Source organism: Lepidothrix coronata, unplaced genomic scaffold, assembly GCF_001604755.1.
Source record: "Lepidothrix coronata isolate B3197 unplaced genomic scaffold, Lepidothrix_coronata-1.0 Scaffold35, whole genome shotgun sequence".
In the NCBI taxonomy this organism is placed as follows: Eukaryota; Metazoa; Chordata; class Aves; order Passeriformes; family Pipridae; genus Lepidothrix; species Lepidothrix coronata.
In genome coordinates, this window is record NW_016690215.1 from 2,100,962 (window position 1) to 2,115,311 (window position 14,350).

General features: G+C 38.1%; 1 protein-coding gene across 3 annotated transcripts in view; it reads right to left on the minus strand.

Annotated features, from left to right (window-relative positions):
• Positions 1-739: 739 nt before the first annotated feature.
• The window catches only part of MID1 (midline 1), a 241,620-nt gene continuing 228,009 nt past the window's right edge, over positions 740-14,350 (minus strand). For all 3 annotated transcript variants that reach the window (XM_017812359.1, XM_017812360.1, XM_017812361.1), the window contains exons 8-10: positions 8,423-8,584; positions 6,206-6,413; positions 740-4,621 (exon numbers count right to left, since the gene is read on the minus strand). In XM_017812359.1, the coding sequence (XP_017667848.1) occupies positions 4,273-4,621; positions 6,206-6,413; positions 8,423-8,584 (719 nt within the window). In that variant the 3' untranslated portion in view covers positions 740-4,272. The remainder of the gene's footprint in view (positions 4,622-6,205; positions 6,414-8,422; positions 8,585-14,350) is intronic.

A 14,350-nucleotide genomic window follows, 5' to 3' on the forward strand; every position in this document is an offset into this window, starting at 1 on the left:
CATCAGAGTTTGTATTACAAGAAAATTGCCAGCACATCACTACGTAAGCAACCTGTTCATATTTTTGTTTATCACCATCTTTCCAAAGCTGCCCCACCAAAGGCCTTCAGGCCAGGTGTGCCCTGGACAGTTACTGAGGTACTGGTGTGCACTGGTGTGAGCTTCTTCAGTCCTAAACCAGAAATGAAGACAGTGTTTCCAACTAAAATGAATGGCCTCAGTTTTGGTGATACCCATGAGAGCCAATAGCAATCCTCATTTTATTTTGGAGCATGGGCTTATTTGAAAATTGGGTTGCTGCAACTAAAAGCAGAATCTAGTGACTACTAGAAATCTGCTTTATCAGAATAATTAAGAAAGAAATACTTATACTGTGTGAGATATTAAATAATATTTTAATTAAATCTCCCACAGTCTTTCATAGTGCTATAAATACTGGCCATCTCAAAACAAACTGATTAATGAGCTGACACTTTAATTTGCATTGTCAATAGTGTCCTGTTGCATTTTCTAACGTGCAAAGAATATAGTGTTTGCAATTATGACATGGGATAAAAACAGATGATGCACGCTGCTGTCTGATGACCTACTATTGCTAATAATGAAGAACATGCATGTGTTTTCACCTGCACTTGCAGATTTCCTGCTTTTCACACTGTACCTAGACCTGAGGGATTTTCATGCTTCCTACCCTTGAGACACATGGCTCAGTGGGAGTCTCTTTGCTGAGCAGTTGAAAAATGGGACACTCAAAACGGACAAAGAATAAACTCATGGCAGAAAATGCAGCAAGTTTATTGCTCTCTGAGAGCCAACAATGGGAAACTACAGTGGGCTGAAGACCGTCTACTAAATAATTTATGACACACAGCCCATTTGTGAATTATTTTTTTTCTCAATTAGATGTGCATTAACACATGGAAGTCTAACACATGGAAAATCTTATCTGGTCTCAGAGAAAAAAGTCCCCCGCCCTTCCATTACCTCAAGCTCAAGACTACTCTGAGCTGCTACTATCTTCTAAAGACATTGTGCTATTGTTTGCTCTAACTCTGCTGAATCCCAGCTTGGGTATTAAATACACCTTTGAAACAATCATTATACCAACACAAGTTTTATATACCACATTCATTGCTTGCATTTCAGCAGTCTACTCCTCAAAAACCTGCCTTTGTTAAACACAGCATTATACAATGCTACCTCATTCCTAGTCACAAAACTTTCAAAAATAAGGGAAAAACCCTCATCTAAGACCGCATGCTACATTGAAGGACCATATTTTATTTTTATACAAGGATTACTGTTCCCTCAGATTTCAATTCATTACTATGGACCATGCAAAATGCCACAGACCACAGAAGCTACATTTTCAAATGAATGTTTTTATTGATTAATCAGGCATTGAATCAAGTATTGCAAAATAAACAGATTTTGTTTGTTAAAAAATGTCCAGAAGAACACCACTCATAGCAAACTTGTTTCCTCATCATCATACAGAATATGAAATTGTTCAAGAAACAAGCAAAAAAGGAATACCTGACTAATTGCTGTCGCTTTGTCCGTGTATATACATATGTATGCATATACACCATATTTGTGCATATACTGGTGTGTATACCCATACATATGTGTAAATACATACACAAACATATATGCACAAAAAGTACTGACTGAGTTAATAGGCCATTGGAGAAATGTGGCTTAGCTCCAAATGAAGTGTTCTGTGTTAAAATAAAAATGATTCAGCAAGGCCTGTAGATAACAGACCATTCTTCCTCCATTGGCCAAAACCCTGATCTGTCTTTAGAATCATGGCCTATCTTTACAATGAAAATACGTGAGATCATTTGGGACCTTTCCAAATTCATGGTATTGCTTCCATCCAGCTCAATCTCTGCGAACATTGTATAGCTAAACACTGAAGAGTGTTTTCAGTTTATCCACCTCTGAAATCAGCTTCTAGATTTAATATTTGTGGCAAAAGAGAAGATACATAGTCTTGCTACATGTAATTTGCTAATATGCCTTTTCCTTTTAGGCAGAAACTTCGCAATAAGCCTAGATTAAAACTCCTTTCTTCATGTATATTTTTATCACTGCTTTGCATCAGTCATCTCCTGTCAACTCATTTTATAAAAATTTTCATGCCATCTCAGCTACCTCCCAAACATCCCAGGTCAGATCCTCCGGGCAGCGTATATCAGATTGTATCAGTAACATTGTATTCAATTGTAAAATGTAATGTTTGGGGACTTATTTACTTTTTAATTTTTGGGTACACATTTCTTGATTATTAAAGACAGCATGATAAATGCTGCAGTTCACAATGTGTACACGTTTTGTCTTATTTATGTCTACTCTGGAAAGATCAGTGGCTCCTCCCTGTGAACAATGGGATGCTGCCCAGCTGAAAGCCCTGGTACCAGCAATGTACTGCCAGATTTTTCTCTGTTTAATTCAGCAGTTATCATGACACATAAAGGGAAATCAAAGGAACATGGACAGGCATTTATTTTCTACTAAAAAAAAGGAAAAAAACTAGATAGGCATGTACATATTCCTCATCCTGCTCATAAATTTTTTGATATCATCAGAAGGCAAATTGTAATATAGTCTTTTACTGGGAGAATCAGTATTTTAAAAATCTGAAGCTGAGCTTGGGACCATTTTATTTTGAACCCATTAGTGAACAAAGTGCATTAAGGCATCTTTTCCAAAAGACACCAAAAGCATGGTTATAAATTACCGAGCAAATCTTTTCTTAAAGCTGATATTACATTTATCCTTTCTCTACACAGGCAGATTCGAACCACTTGCATAGTAACAACAAAACACTACAGGAAAACCATTCTTTTAAAGTTGTCATATGCCTCAAGCATCTCCCAAAACGAATATTTATAAGCATTGCAGTAATTACAAAGGATTTCTATTCTGTAGAAGGGAAACAGGAAAAAATGTACCTGATTCAGCTTTGAGATAAAGTACATACAACCTCTACTGCCTTCACTGAAGCTCATCTACCAACACTAGGATGAATGTCAGGTCTGCCCATGCAGATTCCTACTGCTGCTGAAAGCTTGCTCTTTACTCCTCATTCACAAAGAGAATTGTGCTTTCCCAAACAACCCAGGACAATAACTATGAGCACACTCCAGCTGCATTGTTTCTCCATACAGCACATGTAAAACAGACTTCCTTGCTTTGTTATAGACACTATACAGTGTATGACAGTGAAACATTTGTATTTAATTTAAAATCAATGGTAAAGTGGTGCAAGTCTCACTTCCGAGTTGTTGGCTGGGCTTGCTATGTTGAACCTTGTAAAATCAGCAATAAGCATTCACATGTCTACCATCAGAACCGTGACATTTTCTATTACAATCAATCCTTAAATGATGCCGTGCTTTATCAAATTAGTCTACAGTCAGACCTTGGATTGGCTGCTCCCCTCCAGTGTTGCTGATTCTCAGAGATGGTATCAGTCTTCCACATCCTCAGTGATTCTATAATATTTCCCAAAGACGAAAGCGAAGCACTGGTAGATGGGAATGTTGCCATCAATAAAATAAATCACCAGATGATTTATCCACTCACATTTCTAGGAGATATTCCACATGTTTTTTATGAACTGAGAGAGCACTGCCCTGTGAACAGAAGTAAATTAAACTTTATTCTTTTGCTGTGTTGGCTGGCTCTCTTTTTTATTTCTGTTTTTTGGTCGGCACACTTCCATGTGCAAAGCAGAAATTGGGAGATCTCACACTCAGTAAGGCTGGCAATGAGACCACTAATGTTGGTACGAGTAAAACCTGCAGTATACCGACTTGTCCACTGCGCAGTTTTCATCCTTCCGATTTCCTGCTTTTATCCACTGTAAAATGAAATTATTCAAAAGGCTGATGAAAGTTTAATTAATAGGGCCATCAATGTGCAGGAAAAAAAAAAAGTAATTTTCCAGGTGTCCAAACCAGGCTTTCACTTCTTTTTTTTTTTTTTTATTTTTATAAATAATTTATAAATCTTCCAGTAAGAGACTAAATACAAAACCAACCAAACAAAACCAACTGCAAAAGAAAGTTCCAAGATACTTTTAAAGCCACCTCTTGTTCTTCCTTACAGAGTACACAGAAAGAGATATTCTCTCCTTTTCAGTTTTGGCCAAATTTGGCAGTGATGGCCAGGATGCCACATAGATCCACCAGCTCCGGGTAAGCTCCTGCAGGCCTGGCCACCCTGGGAAGATGTGTTGTCCTACCTTTTGGCTTTTAGCAGTCATGCGAGCTGCTCCGAGGAGTCCAGGTGGTCAGGGATAGGCAAGCCAGTTATAATGGTCAAACACTTGTTCCACACTGTGAACGTGGGGCACACTGGTTGCCCAAAAGTAATGTCAAAAGTGTAAAGGTGTAAGGAGTTCAAAGCATCGTAAAAAGCAAGGGAGCCGTTGTCATAGTCCAGCAAAATCCCGACCCGCCGGAGGTGAGGGGCAGGCTCGATGGGGATTTCTTTGCTGTTGTGCCGCACCACCCACGTGTTATTGCAGCGACAAAGCACCCAGGAGGCAGAATTCTTTCCGATCCACTCGTGCTTCGGTGCTGACTTGTAGGAAATACCAATAGCATACCTGCAAAAGAAAAGAACATCTCATGGAAACAAATGCTTCCAGCCATGTTAGTCTCTCTGTGAAGTCAAATGTTAGCCCAGAGGACTCACTGGAATGCCTCGGCCTCTTACTGCTGTTGGTTTATGTTCTTGTTAAGTGATGTTTCACCACAATACTTGCACAGGCTTAATTAATGTTTTTCTTTGTCTCTCTTTTGGGTTTGAGAGATCAGGGAAACTCATTGTATTGTTTCTAGTTTGGCAGCTATGGCAATTTTTATGAGTGCTTACCTCTGGTATTCAAAAGGAAGATTGTTGAGTACTCAGCAGCTCAGAGTGGTCTACCATGGTGGTAGTGGATCAAGGGTTGGACTTGATGATCTCAGAGATCCCTTCCAACCTGGCTGATTCTATGATTCTATGAAATCACTGGCCCCAAATTTCCATTTCCAACAGATGAATGCAGAGGAATTAACTGATTTTAAGGTACACTGCTGACTGTCAGCTAATCTGACCTCTCCTTGCTCCTTTTATATATGCCCCAGAAAAAGGCATGCAAGAGTAAACATCAAGGACACATTAAAAAAAACCATTTTGCGATTTTCAAAAATGTTTTGCCAGATGCTGGTGTAGTTTTCAGATTCAAATGAGCATTTTTGAGACTGGGTTTCTGGCCAAGTGAAGCAATATAGGTGAAGAGATTTGCTCTGGAAACCATAATTTATGGCAAGATGTGCAGGATAAAAGGGTTGTGAAAATGTTCTCATTAATGGACACTGAGGACAAATATCTGATTTGTCTTATATAACAGAAATTTCAAAGTTCCTCACATTTTAGACACACTGCAGTATTTGTTGGGATTTCAACCAACAGAGATTAATGTGCCATAAGTTACTTTTTTTCCGTTTCTTAGCACTGACAGACAAACAGCATTTTTCTTGTTCGAGACAGCGGGTAATACCTGAAGACCTTACTGATTTTTCCATTCCACTAACCTTCATCACGATGCCTTTGAATACCAAAGGATAACATCTCTTCCATTGACTAAAGGCCTCTGGAAATCTGCCCTCGTATGACATAGAGGATCATTCAGAAGTGGAGGAAAGCACTCTTCTATTTCCTTCCCCTTGCTTCATACCCTGGGGCACAGACCTACAGCTCTGCTGCTCCACATCCCCTCCCCAGAATCAAATCCGATCTCTGTCCCAGTGGTACTGGATCATCAAACTGTCCTCATTTTTATTTATTTTTTCTTACTGAAGGACATGGAAATCTTTCACGTTTAGTAGAGAAATGATCACATTTACAAAGTTCGCTCTCAAAATGTACTGTACATGGGTTCAAAAAAACAATCATTCCCAGACATGGAGTAAAACTCCTGTGAAGACTGCTAAATATAAAGATGGTTAATGTGACAGATTTAGTTCCAGAGTCCAAAAGCATTGGACATTGGGAAAATAGTCTGACAAACTATGTGAAAATATATGCTTGGCCTGCTCTCATACTCTTCCCCATGCTTCTGCTACTGGTCTCTATCAGAGAAACTATGCCAGCTTATGCATGGTGTGAACTAGTGCTTTTTTCACATATATTTTTATATACATACCACGTACTCCCGCTTATAACCACTTCCCAGTAATGCCGCCCGCTGTCAATGAACACGTTGCCAGCTACTCCATAGCTCCCTTGGCTTGTGAATCGCTCTGGTGTGTGACTCTTTTTGGAGGATGTTTCATCGCGTTCCACCGTCAAGTTATCATGAGACACTTTCAATTTTCTATGAGCAGATTTGGGGTCCAGTTTAAATGGCTGACCTAGAGACACAGAGGCAAAGATGACTTGGCTTTGATTTTGAAAAGGAGAGTGGATTAGTGAGCCTCTAAGAAGCTGCAAGATTACATAACCATATTAATTTCCTCCTTTCAAGTGTTCTTGAGATAGACTAACCTATTCTGATTCCTGCAATAGCTCATTTGCATTGCATTGTCAGTTTACTGTCAATTGCTTTGTGCACTAACTTCCCCGTGTCGATAATCCCTGAAAAGAGCCCTGCATAATCATCATGTCCTTTATCTTTGACCTAGAGGTAACCAGAATATTCTGATTCTTGCATGTAATTGAAACCAATATACATGCTAATAATGGTCTGAGGGTTGCTTTTTTTTCAGAGCATATTAGATTTAGAATAAATTGTGTTCAATTAATTCTTTAGGGATAGGGCTCCATAATAACATCTTCATTATTCCTACAAAAAGTATGATTTCAAATCCCACAAAATGAGTTTAAAAATAAGAAGAAACACTAGCATTGTCTCTTCATTCATTCACTCACAGCTTTACTTATAACAAGCACAGTCAACAATTCAGGATTGCTTTGGAAGGATGCCCATGTGGTATTGGATACTGCGCATTAAAAGAAGGAAGTGAACTGTAACTTGGTCCAAATAATATGGTGTAATAACATTATTGAGGCTGTTGCTTTTGGCAAGTACCTTGGGCTGTAGCACAAGATTTGTAGACAATAACCGGAAGCTATTTGGTAAACTGAACCCTCTAGATATAAAAAGCCCACCACAATTCTGACAGGCTTGCTTATTGTGTCAGAAGGCAGAAAGATCATTTACCTCCACCAGGAGACAACCAGAAAAGTATGACTCCACAAGTAATCCAGCAAAGCACTTTCCCCTTCTTACTCTCTTTTATTTCAAGGGGAAAGACATGTAATTGGAAGATTTGATGACATGCACAGAAAATGAAAACGAGCACTCTCATGAAGTCTGTGTGAGGCATTGGCACATGTACTTCAAGTAAGATGTAAATTGTCCAGGGTTATCTACTTTTGCAATGTGCATTTAATTATGCATTATGACTAAATATAAAATAAACCCATTGGAAAGTATCTGGGGGCTATTTCTTACCACCTGGTAGCAGTAACATATGTATGGCCTGCCTCTCTGACTGGTTAGTAGCCTTTGTGTGCTGAAGCAGTATCTGAAGGATGTCTCTCTGTATTGAATTTTGTCTAGTCACATTGCACAGGTTAATAGCAGAAAGGGAGAAATCAGAAAGCTGTACATGCCATTCTCTTCAGTATTGTTCTTGTAACATTCAGTATTGCCTCTCTTCAAGCACCCCCCTACAATAAGCAGGTTTCAGAGGATGCATAAATCCCAGTGTTTTCTTTCCAGCCCTCAGAGCTGCCCACGATGACTACATGACTGAGATGTTGGCTGAGACACAAGAAGAAAACAGCTGAAAACAAGTCTTAACATTGTTATTCTACATCTGCTATTAATTTGTATAACCATTGTTTTTTTGAAGTGGGATCTCTGACTACTCTACCACCTTGCTGAACTCCATAAAAAACTGAGGTGGATAAAGCTAAGAAGTTTTCCAATGTCCTAAAAAGATATAATTTTGGTGGATAAAATTAGACTAGAAATTATCTTCTGAACACTACACCAAAATAAAAGGTTTTCTTGCAAACATAAGAAAAGCTTTTGCTTTGTAGAGGTAAAAGAATAGAGAGGATATTAAAACAAATTCACAAAAGAGTATTTTCAACCATTTGACATGTGATGGCTCTGTTCCTATGTGGTGTTTCCAGTGACCAAACAACGGATGCATCTCTCAAAAAAAAAAAAAAAAGATTTTCTGCACTACCGAAGACTCTGGCATACTCAAATTGAGTTAAAGAAGTGGCTTTCATTGTGGGAAGCAAGTTAAACAAGTTAAACTGCTCTGTGCTCTTGTATCTTCTGAAGAGCAAACTTAAAAAGGAAGGTCAGAAAGAACACATGCATGCTGGATCTCACATTACTCACTGTTTGTCTTGAGTTTGCCAGGCTCGCTGCTCCTGCTGCCTGCCTGATTAATGGCCTTAACAATGAAGATGTACTTAGTGCCACTCTGTAACCCGTGCACCGTGTAGTGGTTTTGTTTGATATTAGGAACAATCATCCAGCTGTCGGCTGAGTTGCATAAACCTGCAATTTCAAACAGAGCACATCAGTCATAACACACTAAACACTTTGTAACAGAGGGACATTTAGAGCATTCCCAGGAACCCAACGACCAATATGAATTTTGCTTCTATACCTTTTAAAGTGTTATTACATTTAGTGAGCCACTACTTAATGCCACTAACTCATTTCATCAACCCTCAGCCATGGTACCTTTTAAGTTCCTGCTATGTGAAGTCAACCATAAAAAATGGGCATTTAAGAAATGTCTCAGTGGAGATACTAGCAGTCTGAGATTTTTCATATCCCAGCACAAGGAATTCTTTATTGCTTAAGAGCTAGAGGATTATGACGATCCCATCAATCTACTGTTTGGATTAATGAACTCAGTTTAAGCCTCAGAAAACTAACGTAAGCAATAAAGCCAGGAAGGCTGGGGAGGCACCTTTGCTGACAGTCGCCAGGTATGCATTCTTCAGAACCTGAAGCAAATCATGGGAAGCCAAACTGGGTAGAGAATGGTCTTCAGAGAAAGCTTTGATTCTTACATGTCAGACTTTGCTAGAAAGTAATCTCAGCCAGTAAATTTATTGGACACAACTTTTTGATTTATGTCCTCGTGCTGAGATACCAGCTGGGAAAGATCTGGCAAATTTTACATTTATAAAAGTTCTTGGGTACATTTGATGACAACCACAGAAGTATAATATATAGGAATTAAGTAAAATAAGGGAGTAGCAATATCATAAAACAGGGAAATACTCCATTAAAATTAACTTATTAATTGACATACATTTTTTCCTACTGTGGTATAACTGCATTGGCAGTCAATCACCCATATTACTTATTCTACATTTGGAACAGCTCCTGGTCTAATGGATCCCCAGTCTTATAGCTCTCGTATTATAGATGTTTACATAAATAAAAAATTTAACATTCATGAAGAGTATATATATTCACAACCTTTTACATGGTTACACAGCTAGAAAAAGATAGATGCAGATGGAAGTGTACGCATGTGTGTACATATGTAAGTCTGGAAAACTTAATAGAGAAATGCTTGACTGGATTAGGAACCTGACAACCTTCTTGGTCTCTGCCTTTACTGAGCATAGAATATGTTATGAAAGCTGTTGTTGTTATTTAAAGACAGTTTCACCTTTTGATTAATGTTTTACCAGCAAACCAGTAAGTAGTAAAGAGAACTCAGTAGTAATTTCAGCTCTGCATATCAGACAATACAAAACCTTTATGTAAAATAAAATTTAAAAGGCTAATGAATACAAAACTTGAAAGAAACAGACCTGTGATACAGGTTTTTACAGACTCATAGACAATTCATAAGCATACTGCAAGATTCCTTCCTAATTTGGGATGTGTTCTTCATAACAAAATACCACTAGAAACAGAATTCAAATTCCAAATATCAATCTAAGAATAATGAAGCTTGTATGTCAAAATTCCCTTACATTACAAAGCATCCTCAAGAGGCAGGCAGATATTCATCCTGCTGTGCAAATGGGTAACTGCAGCACAGTTTCAAGTTGGATTCATATTATCTTGCCATCTAATGATGAGCTATGATGCCTAAACTATTTTTTTGGATTCTGAGCTGAGGCAGAATTCAGTAACAAGTTTCTTTCACTTTTCTACATGTGAACATCCTACCAGCCACAAGTACCTCTCTTTTCTTGTCCACAGAAGAAGCCTGGGTGACTATCATAGGTGAGATCCCTAACTTCAGCTGTCTAAAATCATGTGACATGAGTCACTCTCCTTCATCACCCCGATTTGAAGTCTGGAAGCCTAAGCCCCTGGCTGAATTCACATATGGGTTGTGGCCTTGGGACCATGATTTACCAGAATGACATTTATTTGTTGCAGTTTCTTAGTGTAAAGTGGGTGGAAAAAAAAGAATTCTAGTATGTTCCTTATGCACCAACCAGTGAGCATCCAAGTGACATGTAGTAACATCTGACTATGCTTAGCCTCCCTAAATATCAGCTACAAGAGATTCCAACTGTTTGTTATACGTGAATAGAAGCAGCACAGAAAAGCAACCTTGCAGCACTGCTTTTCTCAAGACTATTGAAAAACTAGGTCATATAGAGCAATCATCTGCCTTCCTCATGAAGAAAAAGAACCCAGTGTTATCCTCATGGTAACCCCAGTTGGGTCTGGTAGTAAACCACTTGTAGCAACACCAGTCCATGTCTTCTTTCACTAAGCCATAAACTCCGAATCTTATCTATTTTCTTAGGCTGTGTGTGAATGGGTTTCTTAAGCGGAAGAAAGGAAGCAAAAAAACCAGCTTCCTGACATATTTCACTGACTGCTCAGAGGAAACCTCATCTTTCCCCAGTTTGCCATGGGTATTAAGAGTACAGGCCCACTTGTTCCGTAGCTAAACTACCACAATGATTTTGCATTGAGACCATTCCTTACTGGACTCATAGGTACTATTGCAAAAAAGTATTAAGTTCAAATAAAACAAAATGAAGCGCTGGATTTTAGATGAAGTGCAGGATGACCAAAGAACCCTTAACTAAGATGCCTCTCATGGGTTAACAAATAACATATGACAGTAAGTGGGATGGATACAGACAGCAATCCTAGAAATGTCTTCTCCATCCACAACCACACTTTGAAAGCAAAGTTCTATGATATACATAAGCCATATATAAACTAACCCTTATGCAGACACAGAAATGCCCAGATTTTTGCTAACTCATGTCTAAACTAGATTTGTATTAGTCATTACAACTCTCTAATGGGCACATTTTTCAGGTTTGCATTACACTTTTTATGATAACCCCCAGAGACTGATTGCTCCTTAACGAAATATAAAATTTTGACCTAAATAAGTATATGAAGGACTGTAAAGGTACTGTTGCATTGCTATGAATCTCCTCTTAAGTTTATGCTCTCCTCCTGTGTATGTGGATTTATATGTAGCCAATAATCACTAAGGACCTTATGTACCTAAACTCTCTGCACAGTCAATAGAGAGAGTTAGGAACCCTCCCTTTAACTTATGTTCCAGGGGAATGTTCTATTCTTTTTGATGACAGAAGATACTCTGGGTTTCTTTTCTTCATTTTTCCAGTCTTAGGCATCCCAGACTACTGGTGTACAATGAATGTTGGATGTGCAGCGACTGACTTGGTTACTTTGCTTGACAAACCTTGCTGTCTCAACAAGCTCAGCTCTTGCCTATGCATCAAGGGGCTCATGATATGTCCTTGTGCTTCCTGACTGTGAGATTCTTGATAACAGGCTTGAAATTGTACTTTGAATCAAAAATCTTAGGAATGAAGTTTTGATGATGCCAAACTACAAGTCCAAACTCCTTCAAAATGGAGAATAGTTACCAGTGGCAGCCAATTTAAGCTTTTAAGTATGAAAGAATAATTTGTCACTGCATCAAAAGAATCTGTCTCCAGATAAGCCCTGTCAGGACAGTCTTTCTTCTCTGAATACAAAAGAATATGATTAAGAGAGCTCAGGGAAATGAGCAAGCAGCCTGGTCACACTGGCATTCCAGATCAGTGTTTGCCCTCTCAGCTCCCTGCTGGTGGCAGCAGGTGAAGTGGAAAAGGACACATCTCTTCACTGGAGCAGCAGCAGGAGCTAAGGGTCTCCTATTGTACCCAATCCTAATCCAGGCTACATTCAGGTTTCTTGTTTCAAAAACCCAGGGCTTTTTACAGGGCTACCCAGATGGTAAAACAATGTATTTTAAAACTGTAGCCTAACAAAAATGTAGAGAATTTAAATTACATCCTGGAATGGTGCAGTGAGCACAGCGATGTCCGTACAGGATATATGAGTTTTTAAAACAAGTTTCTCAGAGTCTGGAGATAATAATTTGTAAAGATATTTCCCTGGTGTTGGCTGTTGATGTACTTTAAAAAACAGATGGGAAAAATCACAGGGTGCAAATCCTCCTAAAATTTACACTGGTAGATTTTAATAAAAGATATCTTCTTGAAAACTGGAAGAGGAGCACCAAAGTCATGGGAAGGTTATTTAATCACTTGAGCATTTTAATTATTTTAAAATACTTTGAATAAAAATTATTTTCAAGAAGCAGTTTTCCTGGTTTTATCCCAAATTTGCTTTTGTGTCATTAAAAAATATTAAAATCTTCTGTATAAATCTGAAGATTGTAAGGAATATATTTTTAATAAAACAGAACTTCCAGAAAGAGACAAAAGTTAGAATATTAAAAAATTGATAGGTGAATCATAAATTCACTGTGTTTCATGAAAGCTTGGGCTCCTAATTGTCTTGGATCCTTCAAAAATTCTTATCTTGTCTCATAGCAAAAGGAGTCATGTAACAGTGAAAACGTTCTGACAATAGTACACTGTATCCTTAATTTTTGTAATTAGACTATATAACTAATTAACCCTGATTCCCTTTACCACCAAGAGAGAATTATTTACTGCTTTTTGTTAAAAAAAAGAGACACATTTTTCGTGGACATCTTGTATCAGAGCTAGAAAAAAATGGGTGTTTAAATTTGAACCCTCCCGAAGCACATTATAGCAAATATGTTAAAAAAGGCATACTCAATGAATACTTGAAAATTTATTGAAACGGGATAATGAAGTCATAATGCATGTTAGCTAGCTAGTGACAAAGTAATTTTAAAAGCCTTTACCATATTCAGATTGCAGGTGATTAGCTGCATCTCAGAAATGCAAATGTCTAAATGGTATAACTCTGAGAACAACTGATTTAGTTAAAGCCTGCTTAATCTAAAGTTCCATACTGCTCTTATGCACAGAACAGAGTTGCCAAGCACTGAATAGCCAAGCAGTTTGGCCACATTTGGAAATAATCTTTCCTGTATGAAATAGGATTCAAATGAAATACGCTATTTGGACCTTTTCCATCAAATGTTAACTTTCCAATTTTTCAGTTAATAAAAAAGAATATAGTTGATTATGTTGGATAGAAAATATACTAGAAAAACATAGCATTGCTTGTTTTTGTTACTGAATTCTTAGCAATCTCTGAATGATATATGCCTCTGGTGGGGGAAATATACTGGAGGACTGGAAAGTGCAGTCAGGCTGGCTATGTGGTTTAAGAAACAGATTCTAAAATAACAGCCTCCATTAGCACGGTAGGTGGATATGTATGCAAAGTGATTCCTACTGTCTCGGGGGAAAAAGCTTGTTGGTTTAATGCAGTACTCTAGCTACTCCCTGGTGACTAATTCATAGCCACAAAAACATAGAACTGAAGGCAGTCTATGAACCTGTTTACATTATCTGCTAGAGGCAACATGCAATACTAATGGAAACTTTTTGGGATACGACAGAGAAATAAAAATATAGTTACATGCAAAAGCATGCAAATGCCATACATAGGAAGAAATTTGTGCTAACCCAAAGTCTATTTCATTAAAACAGGATTAAAAAAAAATCGCCTAGCTTCAGTTCAACAAAACATGAAGGCTGCAGTGGCAGCAGCTCTCTGTGTTCAATGGAGCTAATAAGGTACACTCCAATATTCTAAGAACAATCTTGGAAAGCCATTTATAATAAGTGTTGGGAGATTAGATCCTTCTTCAGGACAAAGAATAGAATGCAACAAAGTCAATAAACATCCAGGCAGTGTTCTGAGTAAAATCAGGATAGGATTGACAGGACAAGAAGAAATGGCCTCAAGTTGCCCCAGGGGAGGTTTAGAATAGATATTAGGAAAAATTTCTTCATGTAAAGGCCCAGGGAAGTGGTTGAGTCACCATCCCTGGAGGTGTTTAAAAAAAATGCCCAA